The sequence below is a fragment of the Anthonomus grandis genome, chromosome 10 (assembly GCF_022605725.1).
Source record: "Anthonomus grandis grandis chromosome 10, icAntGran1.3, whole genome shotgun sequence".
NCBI lineage: Eukaryota > Metazoa > Arthropoda > Insecta > Coleoptera > Curculionidae > Anthonomus > Anthonomus grandis.
This window is the reverse complement of record NC_065555.1, coordinates 9,710,860-9,727,424: the sequence shown is the minus strand read 5'-3', so window position 1 is coordinate 9,727,424 and position 16,565 is coordinate 9,710,860. Positions and strand designations below refer to the sequence as shown.

At 29.3% G+C, this 16,565-nt stretch overlaps 1 protein-coding gene across 3 annotated transcripts in view; it reads right to left on the bottom strand.

Moving 5' to 3' along the window:
• Nucleotides 1–16,565, bottom strand: part of LOC126740910 (carbonic anhydrase-related protein 10) — a 340,228-nt gene that overhangs the window by 102,262 nt on the left and 221,401 nt on the right. For all 3 annotated transcript variants that reach the window (XM_050447094.1, XM_050447095.1, XM_050447096.1), the window contains one exon: nt 4,639–4,705. In XM_050447094.1, the coding sequence (XP_050303051.1) occupies nt 4,639–4,705 (67 nt within the window). The remainder of the gene's footprint in view (nt 1–4,638; nt 4,706–16,565) is intronic.

Genomic DNA, 16,565 nt, shown 5'->3' with positions numbered 1-16,565 from the left:
AATTATGTGTCACGTCATATTTTTAGGCTTGGTCGTTATAGTCACAGATTAATAACGTTTAATTAAAAGATGTCAGGCGAATCCTAATAAGAAACGACAAGGCACAGGGCAACACGGTCTTCCATATCAGAGGGGAAATGAAAAATACTACCAGCACAGATGAGGTTATCGAAGTCATAGCGAATATAATTAAGAAGATTTTAAACTTAGTGCATTGCAACCGAATGCACCCTAGCTTCCACAGTGGTGATAAATAGGAGGTTAGCCGAAATGCTCATAGACATTTCATAAGTACACAAGTATTCATTAGTTAAAATTAGTATAAATAGGAATTACTAGTTGCGACATTCAGGTAGAAACAAAAATAAAAAGATGCTTTGAATGCTAGGCATATGATTATATTGCAAGATACTGCAATGGCCTAGCCAGAAGCAATTTACAAAATGTGAAAAAAAGACTATTATTTTAATGATTATAGAGAGCGATGTAACTGTATCATTTACATAAAGGAGCGTAAGATAAGATCAGGGCTGTGCTCTGCCTTTAAAAGTGCAATATCTTAAGCTAAAAAAATCATAGAAATAAACGAATTGTGATTGATTATTGTTATACAGGACAGTGATATTTTTTACTTATAAAAGAACAGAAATAGACACAAGCCCCTGATATGCCTTGCAAATCTGCTGTCGCTCAGCAAATGAATCTACTTATAGTAAGTGAATCGAACATCAACTCACAAAAAGTGCACCTTGCGTAAATGATGTAGTAAAAAATGTAGCAACTAGGATCATAAACACAAACATCTTTTTCAGAAAAACTATAAAGGTTTCTGGTATTTTGGGGCTATAATTCGATACGCTATGTATAGCTACATCATAGCTACGGAGAGGATATAAAGGAAAAAGAAAGAAAAGGCCATTGTACAGTAATCTTCAGCTTGTGGTATTAGATATTTTCATACAATGACATTTGGTTTAGTATATATAGAAAATACCTCATATACTACATTATTGATTTATTTCTAAAAGTATTCAGATTTAATATCATTTCAAACTTTTTTATATCATTTAATTTAAACTAAGGACGAAATAGACTTAAACAAGATTTTATAAAATTTGTATTAACAGAACCTAAAGAAAGAATTTTTTTAATTAATATAGTTTAAATCAATTCTTTTATAATTTTAAACAAAAACATCTATATAGAAATTTTGAATTTAGAAAAAACTTTCACGATATTCTAATTTTATTAGTTAAAAAGCGTGGAATAACACGTGAACTTAAGTAAGAAAATGTTAAATAACAAATTGAAAAACACGTGTCGGTTCATGAGAAATCGGGAATTTCTAAAGCACTTTCATGAATAGCTGTTAAAGCAAAGAGCCAAATATTAAAGAAGCCATTATAAGGGAAAGACGTGTTTAATACCATGTTAACTAAAACTTGACATAAATTGTTAGTAATGAAAGAGGGAAACTTTTGGCTGTCTTTATTATTTGAGACCATCTTATTTTAATATTTTAAAGATTATAAAATTGGCAGAGATAGTCGAACATAGTTAATAATGTGTTGGAACAGTAATGATTTTTTAACAAATTAATTAGCCTTTAGAGTTTCAACTCATTATGCTTTTTCTATGTATGAGAGCAATATAACTTACTAGTAACTTACTAACTAGCTGAGGATAGGACGTAGAGGGTCTGACAAAATCATATATATTTTTTTTTAACAGTCCTAAAGCGGTAAAAAATGATTTCTGGTCTTAAGCGTATAAGCTTTTTAAATCCATTAAACTTAGGATCTCTTTCATTACCATAATAGTAACCAAAATCTTTAAAAACCATCGCTGACAAACATGAAAATCAAGATTTGTTAACTGTTAGACAGCCTCACAGATCGAAACTACTAGTAACTGGTAAAACGATCAATCAGATCTTGTATTTTTTAGAGAAAGAGCTAGACCAATAGAAAATAGCAAACCATGACAAAATACTACTCCATTAATAGTTTTATCTAGATTTTTTGAATTCAAGTGATAAATATTTTAGCAACCTTTTTTGAACTTACTTCAGATCATGGACATAGCAGACATAAACTAGATTTTAATAAAGGTCTCAGTAATGTACAATACAATACATGGAAAGAAAGATTTATAAAGTTTGTTGAAGATCTCTTCACAAAACCGAAGAGCCCTATGCTTAACTTCCAAAATAACACAATGTATGGTGAATCGATATATCAAGATCCTTAGAAACAGCCACATTGCCCAAGGTTGTATTAGCAGCTTCATAAACAATAACGCCTGTTTTCTTTCCTTTTTTTAAAATTTTGTTGGATTTAGGTCCATTCTAATTCTGGAATTCAACATACTCAATAATAGAGCAAACTGCTCAAAAATATATGATCTGCAAAGCACATAAATTGGAAAAAGTGGATGTAGTCATTTCCCTCTAATTTAAAGATAGATTTGATGTTGACATTACAAACTCTGTCTTTATACTCTCATCTTTATTGAACAGGTTGAAGACAAAAATAGTAGAAGCACGGTCACATTTTCAGAAAAAATCTATGTTTTATCAAGGCAGTGTGCATAATTAAGGGGAAGAATCCGTGAATTATAGCTTGAACTACATGACCACCCTTCTCACCAACCAGATCTAACATCAAGCGAGTGATTTTTGAGAAGTGATTGTTATCACTATTTATTTTCAAGGAAACTTCATAGAAAAATAAAAAAAAAAGAAATAAAGAAAAAAAATACGTTTTTTAATTTTTGTGCAAAATTTTTGGATCATTTTCAAATGTATTAGGCTTATTCAAGAGAGGTCAAAATCTGTCAACGCTTTTCAGTTATATCCTTTGCATTTATACTAAGTTATTCATATATTGTAGTATTATAAATCTACCTAAATTATTCTTTCGAGTACATAACACAAATGCATTACTACTGCGCTGGTTAGACAAATTCAATGACGTGCAGATTGATCTGTAATATAGAGGCCTGTAGAGAACTTACTTTTGTTAATGCGTGCAATCGCCTCTGGCCAGTGTAATCCAATTGAAAGCATCCGGCTTTAGATGTGATTGATGTCTCGTGTAGCTATAACCTCTATATGAGATATATTCTCAAACAAACCGTTAACAGAATAGATGTAGACAATAGAAACTGGAGTGGCGGAGCGGCTAAGCGCAACAATAACTATTGAGCTGATGGACTTACTAGTAGATTAAGATTGGCATTTACTAGAATTAAATTTAGTTTATAGTCATCCTAATTGAGGTACATTATTTAGATCATTTCCTATATTTAAAATTTATTTATTTAGGAACTTTTTAGACCTAAATAAATATCCCATGTACGCAAAAAAACGCAAATCTTATTTTGAGTAAGAAATATCGCCCAAAAACAAGAAATGTTAATTTTATTCGATTATTGAGTATAACGAATTAAGCAAAACTATTTGTGAACAAATTAAAGTGCACAGAAGTAGTTCTGCAAATTTTCTGTGTTACCAGCACTATAATTATAATATAATTAGAAAACAATATAATTTTGCTTATATTACAGCCTAGCAAGTCTAGATAAAAATATAAAAAGTATGGTTATATTTATGTTGTTGTTTTGAAAATTGTAAATATCACAATTATTTTAATTACGATATTAAACTTTTTACCTCTATAAAAATACAAGCTGAATTCGACTCTGAATTAGTTTGGGTATTTTAGGTTTCAGGTAATCTGATGGGAAAAGATTATTACATTGCTTAATGAAGTTAAGAAGGCAAATTTGTGCAAAACCTAATAAAAACTCCTATCTGCTAAACTGTACAGAAAAATAAAGTGTTTTGATATATTAAATATGAAGGGTGCGAAAAAGTTAGTTAAAAAATAGAAAGTAGATTCTGATGCCATACTATGTTTTGTTTTTACGGATGAAGTGTTTCCTATATTTGAACAGGCACATGTTTCTACGGTTTATACATGATATAAACGCATGTCGCAGCTCTACTTGTTTCACACTATAATTAAACAGCACTAATTATTTATTATTACATTTTTTGAAATTTTCTGAAAAATCAGCTAAATTAACATGATTTCCAAAGAACTATTTCTATGTTCTTATTTTGCAAATACTTTTAATGTTAAGTACCATTTATAACATTTGCTACTGACTCCCAACAATGACTAAAACTGCCAAATCTACTTTTTAATTACCATTTTGAACTAATATTAGTAAACGAAAATTAATTTTAAACATTACCTAAGAACATTCATTTGTGCTTCAGGCTAAGGACAGTATATCTATCCTTTTTCATGATTTCTAGAATATTCCTACAATGGAATTTATATGGACTACAAAATAGTAATAAGTAAAAATTAATTAACCTAGTGAAAGAAAACTGCACTCTATTAAATTCCAAAATTAACCTTTGGGATATTAATAATTTAAACTGACGTAAATGAGAAGCAAGCTTCTAGATAGATTCAATGAACCTTAATGACCTTGTTTTATCCTTGAGTATTTTTTAATATTATTATTAAAAAGATTTATTTTATTTACAAAAATATTTAGATATCTACAGCGACAAACCTAGAAAATGCACGTTTGTACTTTAAAGTAACGAAGAAAAAAACTTACCTTTATACTGCACCTTATTAAATACGCTCGTGATCAGTCTGAGTTCCCCGTTTGGCGTGTCCCCAATCTGAAATCGTGACAAGAATACATTCGTTACTACTTTTATTTCCCTCGTGAAAATCCAAGTGAAAAATCTTGAGAAAATATAGGAAATGTAGTGGTTATTTTAAAATTTAATGCTACGCGAAGGGAAAACGGTACTCTGAGGAGTGTCGAGGAATACTAGAACTGTTTGCTTGTCTTTTCGCATGTTTTTGCTTCATTTTCTTTTCCGTTGGAAGGTCTGTTGCGGAAATGTGACAAACGTGCTACGTAGTTGTGTGTGAAAGAACGAAATATTTTTTTTTTTGATATGCATATACAGAGAAATAATGAATAATATATAAAAGTACAAAATATAATGTGTCACAGCTTTAAAATTTAAAAAAAGTTTTTACCAGATATTACTTACGAACTTTATATGGAATATTACAAATGACATATCACCACACTCATCTCTTTATCATCAGTTAAATGTATGGTTTTTAATATTAAGATAAACTAAAAAGACGACCACCGTGTCCGCACTACAGTTGGGTACCAGAGCATCCCATATTTTAGCACACATTCATGTTACCTACAAGAATTATAATTATGCCATTTACGTTGATTACGTCGTTACGAAGATTGACTGCATCTATAAGTATAGTTAAGTAAATAGTCTTGTATCATCTCATGAGTGATATATTGTAGGTTATGCTGATTTAAATATAATCAAAACGATACTCAATATTCATACGCTTTATCTGCACCCGAATACTCGTTATCGAAGAACTCGATTCACTATAATTAAAAAATTAAACCATTCGATTTATAAGCCCTCTATGGATATTTTGACTGTAATTGAAAATGAGAGTTGAAAAAGAAAATAAAATATATTATTAAATACTTGATATAAATTTCTTGCTTTGTTCTCTTAAATTTGTCCATATTTTCGGTTTTTGTAAATTATATCTTTAATTTATTATCTTGATTATTTTAGCTCTGATTATCGAAGTTAAAGGAAAAAGTGATTTAAATAAGGAAAGTCAAATGATACGGATACGAATACTAAAAATATTTCTCAACCCTATATCTCTACAAAAATGTGGAATGAATTACTTATTTATGAAAACTCATATTTCTCATAAAAATAGTTATAAATTACTTGGTGGCAAAGAAAAAAGAATATCTAGTTTAAAGAATCTGGATAGTTTTAGTTTAAGACTACAAAGCCCTAGACAATAAATTCTAAATAATTTAATTGGAAACTAACTTATGGGACTCTTATGTAAAAATAAGTAGATTAGATCTAAATAATAAATTTGTCAAAAATAAGTGCTCATTTCCGAAGCTCAGTCTCTACTTCAAAAGAATACATCTGAACTAACATGAGCTTTAACTTTTACATATCTCAATATCCAAGCCCACAACTTTACTGAAAATATACTATCTATAATGAAAATATAATATATATAATTATGTATATCTTTGTGTAATGATGGTATATCTGCACACCCACAGTGATAATGACTCTAAATTCTCTAATTCTCCGAAGAATTAAATAAACCATTGAAACCTAATTATAAAAAGCTCTTTAAATATATTTCTTGTATTATAGCAATTAATTTCAATGAGAAAGTTACTATGAATTATAAATTAAAGAAAGGATAGAAAGCGGAAGAAAAAAAGGGGACGATAGAAAATATAACTAGGGCATCACAACTTCAAGGAACAAACCTTCAATTTTGGAGCAAACAATAAAATATCTGCACTAAGGTGGCATAAGTAATCTGTGTGATGCAATCTTTACTCGAATTAGAATAAATTAAAAAATAGAACTTATTGCAGATTGTAAAATAAAAAAGATATTAGTCTGGTTAGTCCTAAGTGAATTGTTTCTTATAGACTATTCAAGAAGTCGGTTTTCGCTTTCTATTAGGTAAAAACTGAAATATTTCAATACACAGTTTCACATCTATTTTTAAAAATGTGTTCTTTAGACAATTTATTCATCCGTCTTTGCTGGTGATTTTCTTGCTTAGCTTGGTGTATTTTCTTGCTTAACAAGAATACAAGTTAGCTACTATCAAAATGTATATTTTCTCATTTAGCAAAGTAGCACTCGGCGAAGAAGTACAGTAAATAATATTCACTTTTTAAATAATAAAATTACTTGATTAACAAATTGATCTTGTACAAGAACTTTACCCTGGATTTTAGTATGCTACACCACTAACAGAAGAAAGAACGAGATAATTTAGCTTAGTAGTCATCGCTTGGTCTTCCAAATATATATATCGACTGTTTGAGACATATAATTTCTTGAAATTTAATTAATGGCACCGGAAAAGAACCCATAAATGACCACAGAAATAAAGACAAAAAGAACAAAAAAAATAGTTCTCTAGAAACGAAAGCTCACATCGAATCAAGGATATTTTAAATACGAAATAACCTAATTATTCATATTATGTGGTTACATAATAAATATTGAATAAAATATCCACTAACCCTCATACATGGCATAACTTATTTAACTAATGTTTACCATGTGCATTCGAACAAAATGCAATTTTGTTCAGCACTGAAATATTAATCTATGTCGTTGCCAAATAGACATAAAATTTAATTCGAAATATTAGTGTTACAATTTGTACATAATAACATAACTAGGCCTTTTGGTATAGTAAGTCTGTTAAATATATTTCTTTTTTAAATAAACCATTATAATAAAAGTATATAGATTTTAAATTATTAAAGTTGATTAGATACGAGCCTAGAAAAATAACCGGGCTTATAGTTAGCTTCATTAACAAGCAATACCTTTATATCTATTTTAAAAGTCAATTTTATGCTAAGATTCTTTTTAGATTAATTAAGGGTAAAGTATTTTTTATATAAAAAGGATGTGTAAGTATAAAAGTGGCAATGCAAGTTTTACAGAAATTAAATATAATTAGCCAGATTTCCTACATTTTATCTTCCATACATAACCTAGTTATAAAACAAAGAAAACCTAAAATAAATATTTTTTTTTATGGTAAACAAGCACAAGAGAAAAGTCCTATGTCACTCTTGGAGTAGTGCTTGTGCGAAGATATTTGTGGTATCATATGCATCTAGTTACCTCATAAGTTAATTCTACAGGGTAAAGAGCAGTTAATTAAGGCATAGAAAGCAATTAAAGCTATAGGTTTTGCTGTATCTACTTATTTAACCTCAATATCTATAATCCAAAAGATCTATTGAAATTTACTATAAGAACGGGTTTTGTATTAAAATTCACATTGTCAAAACTACATTTAGAATACAGTCACACTAACTATTCATAAGATGTAGGTAAGTCTTTATTAACTTTAACATAAAAAGCACTGGCAATATAAGAAAGATAAATACATACTAAGATATTAGAAGGGCAGCTACTATACAGCTTTTTTGTTTTTATCAGTGAATTAAACTACTGCTCATTTTTATGCATATTTCGTAATTTTGCATCTCTATGTTATGCATTATATTTATGTATGTGGATACTGGTAATATTTTCAAAAATATATTATCAGTGATATGGATCTATAATTAGGACTGTACTCTACCTGTATAAATTTTGGAAGTGGCACCTTTTTTAAAATACGAGTAAAACTACTCTTCATCAGTTATTCATTAATACAGTTTGCTAATGGCAAAAAGGCTGGACAGAAGTAAACTGCCATCGCAGCTTCTGACTAAAAGCTATCTCGGTTTTACATTGCTCAAGGGATCAAGAGTAGAAAGAAACCATTGTCCATGTTTTTTCTACTGGTTAGATGTATAGGGAAATCTATTTCTATAACATTTAAATTTAACTAATATAAGTAGCTTTCTATATATGCTTCATGATAAAAAGGTCTCTTGAATGTAAAGTAGTATACTTTCCTATATAATAATACATTTTATATTCCTAGATTTTCCACCCTTAGACTTTTTGCCATTAACGATTTCCTTAGTTTGAAGTTTAGCTTTACTACGGAATAATATTGTTTAAAAACCTTTAAAGGATATGAACGAAATAACGAGAGTATACTACATCCTTTAGCTCAATAATAGGAATTTTACATGACCAAGATATATTCCTAAAGATTTTATTTATTTTAGGATATCCGCTTCAGGATTTTGTCAAAGGTAAAATAAATTTCGAAATAAATCTTCACAATCGAAAATATCGCCCGCATTTGTCCATATTAACCGCATTTTACAGCATGCTAGGTCCGAACGGAGCGGAGAGCCCGAGCTTGGACCCAAATGCATATATTCAGGGATTTGGTCGATCGAAGTACATCTGGTATGCATTTTTAGCCTCCCATGAAAATGCCTTTTTCTGCGTTCTCAGTAAATTATGGTCACTCGTAAATTCTATGCACTTTGCTACTTGATTTTTGATCTTAAATACTTGACAGGTTAAATGTCCCATAATGAAATTTATAGTTTTATTGGTAATTACAAAAAATCATTTTATTGTTAATTGAATCACTTTATATAACATTTTTAATATTTAGCCATTTATTCGTTAACTATTAGAACATGAATTTACTTTTATCGTTTTATAAAAAATACACAGAAAGTAAGGCACTTAAAATACTATATCTTTTCTGTTTTATTGCATAGCGTAGAATTCTGGACCCGCACAGAACTCACAACTAAAAATCTGAAAATATTTGAAATGTGACTGTATAGGAAAATGCCCAGGTATCATGGATAGCTCATATTTGAGCGGTTACAAAAAAAGTTATCTGGGCATGTAAAAAGTTAACAAGAAACACGAAAATATGTGGTAATATTTTCTTCGGTACGGAAATCAATGTATTAACTTGCTATAAGACACGATATTATAAAAAGGGAGCGCTGCTACTCTCCTTCTACTAAATAGTGTTTGGATAAAATTTAACGTAAATAAGGGAGAGACGTGTGGCGTAATGCATTTTCCCTCTCAGTGACAAGCGTAAGTGGACAGTGAGGGAATTGGTAAAGCATTATCGTTGTCTTTCTGACTTTTTTTTAGAAATTAATAGGCTAATCCTATACATTTTTGTTGGATTTATCCCTGGGTATTTTGACACCCAAAAAATAAATAAGTCAAGTTGAAATGTGTCATATATTCATAAAATCAAATATATATTTATATGAAAACGTAATTGTTAAGATACAAATAAAAAATATATATCATTTACAGCTATTTTGTCATAAAGGATGCGACATGTTTCTAATTTTATATTGTAAAGCCATGGTTTCACTTATTTTAAGTAGTTATCCTCTAAGCTTTTAGTTAAGGTAATTTCTAAAGAAAAAAACGAAATGCAACGTTTTCAGATTTAAAATATTACACTATATCAATTCGGAGAGTTAAGATAAACATGATCACAGACACCTTCAAATTCAAATTCAAAAGACTTTTATTACCACTTAAACATTGTACATAGAAAATAGAATTTTTTTATTACAAGAATTTACACAATGCTAAGAGTAATGCGGACTGAACTGCGATTATAAAAACAACCGATAACACATACACGAGCTAGCGCGCATGTGTTGCTCAGACCGTTAAAACATACTAACCTAATTACAACTAAAAGAAGAATAAAGACTTTCCCAATTATAATTATTTAGAAAATAAGTCATTAAACCCTAAAAACATATAAAAGCTAAAAACAAAAAAAAAATATAGTGTAATAATTTACTATATCAATTACATTAATATAGGTACCATTTGTGCAATAGACAGAGAGGAGGAAGGGCGGCAAAAAACATGAGCCGAGGCTGAAAAACCAGGGCAATACGACGCAAAAATGAATAGATATTCCAAAATGAACCATTTAAAATTTTATTTTTATGCCTGCAAGATCAACAAGACCAGTGTAAAAAGTAAGAACTCAAAAATAATATGGTTGCAATTAAATAAAAATAATTAAATTAAATTTTTAATAAAAATTTAAATATTTGGTGTTTGATAGTAACTGATTTTTGTATTGATATAAGTTTTTTAAACGACCGTAAGCAATTTTAATTTTGTTATTAATGTGGGAGGCAAAGCTGAGATTCGAATCGAATATAACCCCTAGATTACGTTTTTCCGCAACGGTTGGTATAACTGTTTCATTGATATTAATTAAAATTTTCCATGCAATGTAGAAAATGACATTTATTTTGTGAAAAAAACACCTTGATAGATGCTTTACACAAAGTAAAAAACAGATGCTTTCTTTTTAATTTAGCAATATATTCTTCTTAATACATTGTAAAGATCATAAAGTTTTTCCAAATAGCTTCAAAATCTTAAGTTAATTATCAAAAATTGCTTCTACATTTTTGTATGCAATATATATATATATATAATACTGGAATTCAGAATAAAATTTTGGTAATCAGTTATTTATTATACGAGGCTGTCCGAAAACTTTAACAAAAGCTACCAGTAAACGCACAAATACGCTTGCTCAGGTACAAGAATTAAAAAGTGGAGTGAGAATAGAAAAAAATATTGAGCCTTGTAGTATATTAAATATAATAATATAATTAGTATATTGATTTCCGTACCCAAAACCGAATTTCCTAGACTGGTATATGAATGGGATAAATAACTTCTTCATAAGGCAATCTTAGTTTTTGTAATAGTAAATTAAGATAGTTTATTCTGAAACTTAATTTTAATAACAGCACTCGATGTACGGCCTAAAAATCCGCATGGGTCTAAAATTAAATTTTAGACCCATGACGATTTTCTTGAACAGTTCAATATTCGGACATTAGAGAAAAATAACTTCTGTTTTCTAAGCAGTAACTAATGTCACACTATCAAAAGCCTTAGTTAAACCAGTGTAAATAAAAGCGACAGTTTTTCTGATTTTTTTCATCAGACACTCATGGATGTTGATTCTAGTTTTAAAAGTCTACCTTCAAAAGTCATGTTCGGCTTTAATTATTAATTACATTTAAAGACTCTCGTAACAAAGTTAGAACCTAAATAAATGAATAAATAACGAATATCCATAATGTTGGTAACGCTTCTACATTTAGAGGGAACAAAAAGAATATTGATTAATTTGAAAGCGCGTTCAATTAGTTAATTATATTTTTTACATCATCACTGTGGGCAAACATAATTACGAAAGAGTATCTAGCAAATCAGTTTTTATTAGGCTGACTTGAAGAGAAATTAATTTTAGTGTGGCAAGCACAGCAGACAAAAGTGGCGGCCCATCCCCATATCGTGACTAAGCCAAACCGAAAGTTTATATCAGATTTTCATGCATGCCTCCGTTCTATTTTCGGCTTTTAATTAAAGAATAAACGTTAAGACATTTTAGATCAAAAGTTTTAGAAAGGATTTTAGAATTTTAAAAGATTTTATTATTATTTATGATTAATAGTTTTTTCGAAATAAATGATTAAGTTTTGTATAACAAAGTAAAATTTAAAAAAAAATAATAAAAGATACCAACATATCATAGCGAGAATTTGCTTCATCTGATCACATATTTTACAACCACATAATCGTGATCAGATAATCAGAACTGACGATGTATACCACAAGTAACCTCATTTTTTTTACAATTTAAAATGGCTAGAGAATATGAACTGAATATACAGGGTGTCCCGAAATTACATTGCAATGTTTTCCCAGCTGCAGATAAATAAGACAAAAACTTCATATACAGGAATCTTGAAAAGTGAATCGTTTTCATGTTACAGGGTATTTTATAATTCCTATTGAAGATGGTTTTTTGTTAATATTCTCGAAACGCCTGGTCGTTATTTTTCGAAATTTTTATCGTATACTACTGTTATTGTTATTAACTGATTTTATAACATTTTATGCTAAAATGTATATAGGGTCGATTAAAATTAGTGGTCAGCAAAGATAAAAATGTCATAACTTTTTTTCTAGTGACTTTTTAATTATTTGGATAGTAAAATTAAAAAGAACCAACATTTTTATATAAAAATGTGCTCTTGTCTTATTTCGATAGCAGCGCCCGTTACTGAAATAATAACACATAAATATTTTGCAACCTACACTCATAAAGTATTTTTGATCACGTTTATTAAAATTAAAAGGTATGTCACAACTCATCAGGTATAAACATGACATAAGATAAATACTTAATTTTAAGATCAAAAACTGTTTTTTTTTGTTTAATATTTTATTTCAAAATTGTAAATTATTGAGCAAAATTAAAACAATTAACTTATTAGCTAAGAAAAAAAACTGAAAATACCAAACAAAACCAACAAACAAAATATTTCTTGAAACCAGAGGCTTCTAACAAAATAAGACAAGAGTACCTTTTTATGTAAAAATGTTGGTTCTTTTTAATTTTACTATCATTAAAAAGTAACCAGAAAAAAAGGTATGACATTTTTATCTTTGCTGACCACTAATTTTAAACGACCCTGTATGTATTGTAACATAAAATGTTATAAAATCAATTAGTAGCAAAAACAGTAGTACGTATACGATAAAAATTTCTAAAAATAACAACCAGGCGTTTTGAAAATATTAACAAAAAAACATCTTCAATAGGAATTATAAAACACCCTGTAAACTGAAAACGGTTCACTTTTCGAGATTCCCGTATATGAAGTTTTTGTCTTATTTTTAGACAAAGATGCGGCTGGTAAAATATTGCGATGTAATTTCGGGACACCCTGTATAAATTATAGCATAAGTCTTAATAATTCATTATAGTCAATTGATTCTTCCAATAAACCAATAAGCATAATGGCTCGATAAGTCAGAAATTACCATAAATGAATTTCTTTCATATATGTTTTAAACAAAAGAAGAGAGGAAAGAATAGAGTATGCAAAAACTGAACGAAAAAAATAAATAAATAGTTAATAAGAAAAACTACATAGAGTAAATGACTAAGTGTTTTTAAAAGATGCATTGTATTCGAAAAAACTCATATCAACAAAACCTAAAACCACTTTTCTCCAGCTATAGTTTTTTTAAACTCAAACCAAAACTATATTAAATTAGAACCAGAATACCAGATACCGGGTGTCCTAAAAATATACTTTCTTCACTTAATATTGTCCACGATGGTAGTATTTTACCTCATTTAATTATTTTAAATCTGGTCTCTCCTGAAAACATCTACACCTAACTTTTTTTATAATTCTTTTTGTCAAACACATCCTGTATGTATTAAGAGCATCTTCCAATATACCATATATAGGCCACAAAAATATTTTCAAAAAAAAAATTAATAAACTTTTTACAAGCACCTGTATTGTGTGAAAAAGCAGCATTAGAATAAAACAATAGTGTGAAATCCAACTAATCAGGATGCCTATATACCACATAATCCTTTTCATAGTCAGAGGCTTAAAATTAAAATAGAATTAGCAATTAGAACGAGCTTTATTGCTTAGGGTTTTAGGAAGCAAAAGCATTTTAAAGGCTTTATAAAGGATTGGCTTGCGGGCAAATATTGAAATTAAATGCGGTTTTCACAAAAAGGGGATAAGCGTAAGTAGTTATGTTAGGAAATACCTTAAAGATTCTTGTAAAATACCTTAGACGTAAAGAGAATATTTGTAAAAAATCGTTTGAAGTTTCAGGCTGACTGTTAAATTATTAAACTTGACCTAATTAAGAATATATTCTCAGGGAAGTAAAAATAATAGATGTATAAGGGAACACTAGTTACATAATTATGGAATATATATTACATAGAATGAAAAAAGAGGAAAGAGTTATTAATTTTTTTTTTGGTAAAATAAAGTCAACATTCTATCAAATATTTGTGATTTTACATTTTTAAATATCAATATCTTAAACTTAATACATAATAAATGCATAATAATACATAATACTAAAATTTTTTTATTTTATTAATGTTTCTGATTGATAGTCAAAGAATTTTAAACTTAAAGTTTTAAATTATTTTTTATTTGTTTATGCATTAAAATATAAGCGGCCATAATGTATAATTTTCCTACATTAAAAATCCTTTCAGTATACAATAAATTAAAACTAATTAAATATAGTTTTGGATAATCTGAAGCGGCCTTATATTTTTAGTCTTGTATGTACGACACCATATACTCACAACTATATCATAACACAATACAAAATTCCACTATTGATTTGCTAAGTTTCCATGTAGAATTTTCTTCACCCTAAAACTATATTAAGCGAATAATTAATATACAGTGCATCCCAAAAGTTATGTCTAAATTCATTTAAAATTCAGGGATGTGTTCGAAAAAAAAAAGCTCGGATCCTTCGATTTTTATTTCAAGTTGCGCATTTTTGTACGTGAAGTTTGTATATACAGGGTTGCTCAAAAATAAATTACGACCATCAACTTCATGCCAAACAGATATAGTCAAGTGTAAAGTGTACGAGCAAAGTTACAGTTTTCACAATGGTAAAGTTAACGGAACGAGAAAAAATAGAAATTCTGTGCGTGGTTGGGTTTGGTGATAGAACACGTTCTCAAATAGAGGCTGCTCAATTATTCAATGAAATCCATCCTGACCGTCCTCCGATATGTCAAAAGATGGTGAGTAGAATAAAGGCTAAATTTAGAGAATTCAGTCATGTTAGAGATCTGCCGAAATCTGGTTGTCCTGCTCGAGATGAAAATGAGCAACTTGACGTTTTGCTTTCTTTGGAAGAAAATCCATGCACTTCTCTATCGCAGATTGGGGAAATTTACACATGGCGAAATCTATAGTTCACCGAATAGTTAAAAAGCACAAATATCACCCCTACAAAGTTATTCCTGTGCAAGAGTTATTTGATGACGATTTTGATAGGCGAAATGAGTTTTGTGAACGCTTATAAAACACGTGCAATCTAAATAATAATTTAGTAACGAATATAATTTTTTTCCGATGAAGCCACATTCTGTTCGAATGGCAGTGTGAATAGACAAAATTGTCGATATTGGGCAACAGAAAATCCGCATTGGATGATGGATGTAAACACCCAGTACCCTTAAAAACTAAATGTGTGGTGTGGAATAGTGCGCGAAAGAGTAATAGGTCCCTTTTTCTTTGAACAGACTTTAACGGGACAAGTGTATCTCGATTTTCTCCAATTTGAATTAGTTCCAGCATTACTAGCTTTATTTCCAAATCCATTGGACCCAGACTATCCTAACGAAGAACTAATTTTCCAGCAAGATGGCACTCCTCCGCACTATGCTGCCACTGTGTGTATATTTTTGGACCTTGTTGACTTTTGGTATAGGATATGATGCATGAAATATACGTAGAATTCCATGCGAAATTTAAAGATGAAATAAAAAAAGGTGCTTTCATTTGAAAAAATGAAGTTGATGGTCGTAATTTATTTTTGAGCAACCCTGTATATACAAACTTCACGTACAAAAATGCGCAACTTGAAATAAAAATCCACGGGTCCGAGTGTTTTTTTTTCGAACACACCCCTGAATTTTAAATGAATTTAGACATAACTTTTGGGATGTATATGTATATTATAGCGAGGATAGGTACAAAAATGATTCCTTATGATATGCCAACTTTTATTGTTTTTGGGTTGCTAATTACATTGTTTAATTTGGTGCTTTGGGTTTCACCATAACTATGCAAAATATTCCACACAATTCCTCTAATTCCGTTAAACGCTAAGATATCCAAGAGGTTTTTAAGAGGCACTTTATCGAAAGCCTTGGCTAAGTCCATAACCACAACACTTGTATGTACCAGTTTAAATTAGTGTAAATGTAAATACCAGTTTTGTCACTGGTATTTACATTTGTGAATAATTTATATATGGCATACTGTATAGCATTGGTAGTACTACTATCCTCCATAGAGGGCATATTGATGTCTTGACTAAATGTCCTTTTCACAAAAAAATTCAACTAGCCTCAGTTTTGATGCTTTTTCAAAAACCT